The sequence below is a fragment of the Belonocnema kinseyi genome, chromosome 8 (assembly GCF_010883055.1).
Source record: "Belonocnema kinseyi isolate 2016_QV_RU_SX_M_011 chromosome 8, B_treatae_v1, whole genome shotgun sequence".
Taxonomy (NCBI): domain Eukaryota; kingdom Metazoa; phylum Arthropoda; class Insecta; order Hymenoptera; family Cynipidae; genus Belonocnema; species Belonocnema kinseyi.
Genome location: NC_046664.1, coordinates 75,731,519 through 75,738,498, shown reverse-complemented (window position 1 = coordinate 75,738,498; position 6,980 = coordinate 75,731,519). Strand labels below are relative to the sequence as shown.

General features: G+C 27.2%; 1 protein-coding gene across 3 annotated transcripts in view; it reads right to left on the bottom strand.

Moving 5' to 3' along the window:
* LOC117177860 (inaD-like protein) overlaps positions 1-6,980 on the bottom strand; it is a 167,979-nt gene that overhangs the window by 26,881 nt on the left and 134,118 nt on the right. For all 3 annotated transcript variants that reach the window (XM_033368888.1, XM_033368887.1, XM_033368889.1), the window contains one exon: positions 5,871-5,996. In XM_033368888.1, coding sequence (XP_033224779.1) covers positions 5,871-5,996 — 126 coding nt within the window. The remainder of the gene's footprint in view (positions 1-5,870; positions 5,997-6,980) is intronic.

Here is a 6,980-nt window from a genome sequence, read left to right as displayed (position 1 = left end):
TAGAAATTCTATTTCAAGATTAAAAATACTTTTGGTGACTTTCATTTTTAATTCTTTTTTCAGGATATATGTAAATAAAATGCTTCATTAACATTTTGTTAATACAAAATACTTTTTGATATTATAAACAAATACATATCGCAGTTACTTAGCGCTATACAGATTTTTTTCTTAAAAATATAATCATTATTTATTTTATAAACATGTTTGTAAACAAATTCACAATGTGTAACCAAATTTGTGTGTAAACAAACTTGTAAATAAATGGATGTTGTTTTTCGTTACAAACTCGACTACCAGTAACTCAATAAAGACCTAATTTATTAGTAGACTTTGTCAGTTGACAATATTTGTTATTTATTCAAATAACTTTTGTAAACAAATACAGATTTTCGTGAATTTTCAAACAGCAGATGACTTTTTTCAAACGAATTTATTGTAATGATTAGTTAACGAAATAATATCTCGAAGAGATCACAATTATTTATAATTAATTAATACAGAGCTTTATTAATAACTTGAACCCTTGCGAAAAAATATTATACGGGATTCAAAAGTATTCAGAATAGGTCGTCCAAAAACATAAGGAAAATATAAATGTAAATAACATTTTTTTGAAATTTAAAAAAAATCCAAATTTATTCTTAAAAAACTTTCTTATTTTAAAAACAGAATAATTTTGTACTGAATAATTTAATTTTTAACCAAAAACATGAATTTTCAACCGAGAAGATTAATTTTTTGGAGAAGAAGGCGAATTTAAAAAAATGAATATTTAAACAGTCTATTTGATTTTCAGCTATAAAAGATAAATTTTCGGCCAAATAGTTGCATTTTCTTTTCAGAAAAATAAATTTTACCAAAAAATGAAATACAATCATTTCTAATCAAAAATTAATTTTTTTACAATAAAACCGAATGTTTAATAGAAATAGTTAAAGTTTTAATCAAATAGATGAATTTGTAACTAAATTGATGAATCTTCTCCTGAAATAGTTTAAGTTTTATTTAAAAAATATACAATCAAACAAAAGTCAAGGACTTTAAAAAAAAATTAAAATTGTCAACCAAAGATTCAAAAATTTTTTTTAAATTGTGACTCATTGATAAAATTACATAAGAAAAATGTACTATCATGTTAATTTTGTTGAAAAAAATATCTGTTGGTTGAAAATTGATAAAAACCTGTATTTGTTTAAAAAATTTATGTGATAAAATAACAAATGGCGTCACCTGACAAATTCTATTTGTTGGAAAGTAGTCAAGTTGTCAATTTGTTTATAACATGTTAACTAAAATAAAAATTTATTGTTCCTTGATAAGGTATTACAAGGGAATAGTTTTCCCAAGTTATTTGAAATTCATTCCGTTGACAAAACGAAATTTTCTGGTTAAAAATTGATGAAAATCTGTCTTTGTTTACCAAATTTAATTACATAAAAAACTATTGCCGTCAGATAAATTCATCTAATGAGTAAGATCTAATAAGTAAGATATGCATTTATGTTTAGAACATTAATAATTACTTTGGATTTTAAAAAAGCAGCTAAGCATTGTTTTCACGTATAACTTGAACTAAAAATTGAAAAATTAAGTTGTTAATATAAAATTGTATTTTTTCTAAATGTTGGAAACCTGCCAAATAATATTTGTAATTAGTTTGTTCACTGATTTCCTTATGTTTTACATAAATATATGTAGTTGTAAAATAATGAGATCGTTTGTAAAAAAAATTGAAGATACAGCTTTTTGAAATAAAAAATTGAATACAAAAATTATTAAAAAATCGGCTCTTACAAACCTTCAAAAATTGAGATAAATTTAATTTTGAAAAAGCTTTTTTAATTCGGAAATTCGTCTACGGTGGCACAGAAGTCTGATTTTGGATTTGTATTTTCAATCTTTTTAATTTTCTTTGCAACAGAATTTGATATTAACTGTCTATTAAGTAAATACTACGTTATAGTTTATTCTATCAAATTTTGTCAAAATTAAGATAAAATTCATAAAAATAAATATACATGTATATTTTATAACTTTTATAAATTACTAGTATTTCAGTTAATTAATTGAAATTATTTTAACAGCTTATTCTTTTGGTAACAGAAATTATTTAACTTTTTTAAAATGTATTTTTTCCTTAACTATTTTTAATACCTTTCTTGTATTCGCGATAATTTTCAAAACAATATTGTTAACTTTCTTATCTAGTTAGTAATTCATAACCCAGTATTTGTATTTAAACATAAAAAATAAACAACAAAATTAAACAATAGAAAAACTAAAATCATTTAATTCATAAAAAGTAAACAACGTCTTGGAGTCGATGTTTTAATTGCTAATGTTTTTCAAACGCTTCCCGAAAAACACCATTTTTTTATATTTTGAAAACATTTTGGGAAAAAGTCTATAAAGTCTGAAAAAGCTCAAATTTTGTTGAAAGTGAAATCTATTTTACTTTAAGGATCGTGTCACTTTAAGCGCCCTATATAAAAATAAAAATAAATCTTTTCGGAGCGGAACCCAGTTGAAAGTAGTTTAAAATGAGCTTTGTTTTTCCGCAATTCAACAGAGTTCTAAAATCCGTGGTCTTTGAAAACTTCGAACTTCCGATACCCGCTTAGAATTTAAAATTGGACCTTCATTCCTCTGAACCTTTTCGAATCAATACGAAATCCACCTCTTTGGAAATAAAGTCCTCTGTGGTGAAATTTTTTTAAAGTATTAAACTTAAAAAAAAAAAAGAAAAATTGTTTTAATAAATTGATAAAAAATGTATATTCAAGATCTTAACTGCGAAATAGACAGAATTTTATTACGGTTAGCGAACGTAGAGAAATCGAGGTTAACATTTTTTTCATTTTTCCAAAATTGTTTTACAACTTTATTTTTGAATCATACTAGAAAACTACAGGCTCTTGAAAACAGGAAGATAATAAAAAATATTTAAAGAACAATAATAAATATTCACTAAACCTTCACCACGTTTGGCCAGATGCCCAATTATATAGGTACTAGGCTTATTTATTGATTTTCTTTCATCTTTGCTGGCCTACGGTTAATTATCTTTAAATTATAATTGAGAAATTAAACAATTGCAATTTAAATTAAATTATTAATTACTGATTTATCCAATTTTATTTATTGTTCAAATCAATAGTAAATAATATTTTAATTGATTTATTGACTCTAATTTTGTCTAAAAAGCTTTAATTTTTAAAGCACTGAAACTTAAGTTGTTTTTTTGCATCAGGAGCATTAATTTCTAAGTTATTTGGTATGAATTTTCTTAATTTTTAGAGGTTTTCAGTTTCGAATTTTTAAATGTTGTAGTTACAAATTCAAATATTAAAATGCCAGGAGAATCTCACTATGAAATCTTTCAAAATCGCATAATTTTCATATTGAGAAATTTGTTCTCTCTTAAGTGTTCAATGCTGTCAAAATTATGTATAAAATGAGCCCAGGACGGAGCCAATTTGCGTATTTTGTAAACAGATATTGAACAAATAGTGTAAATTTCAATGTTTTTAATTTTTTAAATAACTTCTGTATTAATCTTCTGTAAAAAAAATTGATTATCACAAAAGTTATTGAAAATTTAAAAAAACATTGAAATTCACACTATTTATGCAATAGCCATTAAAAAAAGACAAATTGGCTTCATCCTAGGCTCATTTTATGCAGCATTTTGAGAGAATTCTAGCCTTTAAAGAGAAAAGTTTTTATCTCTGACATAATGGAAATTAAGATAACTTTATCAGTCATCAAAAAAAGATGGTCGTAAACTTTTGCGCGGCACTTTAGAGGGAAATTTTAAATGGATCCGTCACTTGTGTGACGGAAGGTTAATTATTCTCAACATTTTCTGTATTTAATTAATTATCTAGGCACCACTTAATATATGCACAGCGAGGTCAAGAATTAAGTTATTTTACTTTATATTTTCGAACAGTTAATCTTTAATTGTTTAAACAAGTTTTTTTTAAACAAAAACAGTATTCATGGAATTTCTTGAATTCTATGAATTCCATGAATTTCTTTAATTATGACTTCCATGAATTCCTTACATTCCTTGAATTATATGAATTCCATGAAATGCTTGAATTCCGTAAATTCCTTAAATTCCATACATTTCTGGAATTCCATCAATTCCTTGAATTCCATAAATTCGATTGATTCCGATAATTTCGCAAATTACGTGAATTCCTTGAATTTGATCAATTATATGAATTCTGTGAATATTCCGCGAATTACGTGTATCTCTTAAATTCCACGAATTCCTTAAATTCCTTGAATTCTACGAATTTCATAAATTCCTCAAAATCCATGAATTCTACAAATTTCACAAATTCCTTGAATTCCATGAATACGCGAGCTCAGCCCGCTCAACTTGCTGCAGCGTGACGTGACGATTCTAATGGATTTATTCTTTTAGCAAAAACGCTGTACCACGCCCTAAGATGTTTTACATCAATATTAAAATTTCATTTGCATATACTAATTATATTAAACATTTAAAATATAAATTTACAATATTACGAATATTTATTTTCATTTTGGTTAGAAATTTAAAAAATTAAAAAGACTATTTCCCTTTATGATGCCGCTACATATGCGTCGCATTTTGCTCAGAATTTGTGAAGGCTATTACGTGCCCATCATGCCATGGCGGCTAAATGAGCACTTTTGCACACACAACATGAAAATTGTAAAATGCGGGTGATGTGGGGTATCACGATTGTCATCTAGGATGTTTGTAAAAACTAAAAATTCCTTAAAATGTAATTCGATTGGATTTATTTTCACAAGATCACTAGAAATATCTTGAAATATTTGAAAATCATACAAACTTTATTCAAATCACTTACATTTTTAAATATTTTGAACTCCTTTGGAATTTTTACAATTCTGGAAATTTTTTGAAATCGTTAAAATCATCTAGAATTCCTCAAAATATTTCGAATTTCATTGAAGTCCTTGGAAATATTTTTAAATCTCTTGAAAACCGATTAAATATTTTTGAAATAGTTGAAATATTTGAAAATTATTAAAATAATTTTGAAAGCTTTAAAACCCGTGGAAGAAATGAAAAATTGATTAAAATCCCTTGTTTGGAAACCGAATAAAAATTCTTTATAGGAAAATGATTAGACCGAAATTTATATATTTTTTTGTAAGGAGTGATGATTACAAGGTAATGTAAAAGATTGCAAGGGATTGCATGGGATTGGATAAGATTGCAGAGAAAGTTTACACGAGATTGCAGGAGTATTAAACCCTAGGTGTCTGCCAATTTCCTCTAAACCCAATGTACATTCCACCGCTGGAGATTCTGTGAAATCAAGTATAGAAATTGCTGATTTGAAATACACTCAACTCCCAATATATGAACGCTTTCGGAAATGGGTTTCAGTGGCCTTGATCCTAAATCGGGAGAATCCAAACGTATACAGACGGGGCTGCTTGGACGCCTTTTATATCTGGACGCATGACGCAACCTGACGCAACTAACGTGCTGCGAGTGCGGCCCTCATGCTGCCTGTAAACCTTGACTTAACATCGTCTCTTTCTCGGTCACACGACTACTCTTATAATGCAATTGCCGAGAACATCAATTCTCGGAATATGGTAATTCGGGTGTTCTTATATCGGGACTTGAGTGTAGATTCGGTCAACGTCATATTTAAAAATGTATTTAATAATGATTTTTAAATTTTTTATATTTTCAGTGTTATAGGAAATAAAAATCTGAAACTGCTGGTTATATAATATTTTAGTGAATAATATATTCTTATTTGTCAACATTAATTTATATTAAAAACTTGTTTGTTATTTTTATGAAAAAAATGGTAAAATAAAAAACTTACCATATGAACCAATGATTGAACTAGAAGACATATTGGATTTCCAGAGGCCTGAATCACCTCGACAGCTTTTTCATATGTACTATTCCGCAAATCTATTCCGTCCACTTCGATTATTCTGTCTCCCGTCTAAAAATAGAGCAAAAAGCGCAATGTGAATTGGGGGAAATAATTCTCGATACACTATACCTGGAATAAGATTGATACAGGATATACATAAATCCAATGTGCACACAGCTGTGAAATGAGAAATTTCGCGGGATTAAAAATGTCAGGATTGTAGAGGGGGGGGGGGGGGGAAGAATTTTTAGACAAAATTAAGAAATACGAGTGAAAATAGAATTTCTTGGTTACAAATTTATTTTTGGATGGATTTTCGATCGCCACAGAAAAAGTATTTTGAAATTAATCATACTAGCTTAAATATTCTTCTTCTTGGAATTCAACAATGGATTTTTAATAAATTTGTTAAAAGTACCAACACCATATTTATTTTATCAGCCTCATGTAACATAAAAAAAACATGTTTCAAAATCCCCTATAATCTCTATATTTAAGAATTTTCTCAATCTTTTCCATTATGCAGTTAAGAAAGCAATTATTATTAGCTCCGAGCAACTACGATCTAAAACAAAAAGCAAATGATAGATAACACAGGCCCACAAAAAAAAACAAAAGTGTCTGTGCAATTGACCAGACCTATATATTCTTATGTATTTTTCGACGCTGAATCCGAATTTGCAATAAAAAAGTAGGGTCCACCTACTTTTTTATGGGGTTTTGCTCGAAAAACCTCATTTTTTACGGTTTTTTAATTTTTTTTTTAAATAAAAAAAAAATAAAGAAAAATTTTATTTTTCTGACTTCAGAATCGAATTCTACGGGAAAAAATACATCGAAAACCATGTTTTGATTTTTTTTTACAAAAATTTCAACCCACCATACGGCGATGAAAAGGCAGAAAATCGCGAAAAGTGAAAATTTGCTTCAAAGATTAAAATGACATTAAACTCAAGTTTTACGATTTTAAACCGATTTATAAACATTGAAAATACTTTACTGGGGGTTTTTGAGGTCGCTGATCACGAATTTTAAGTCATTTTTTTCAAAAAA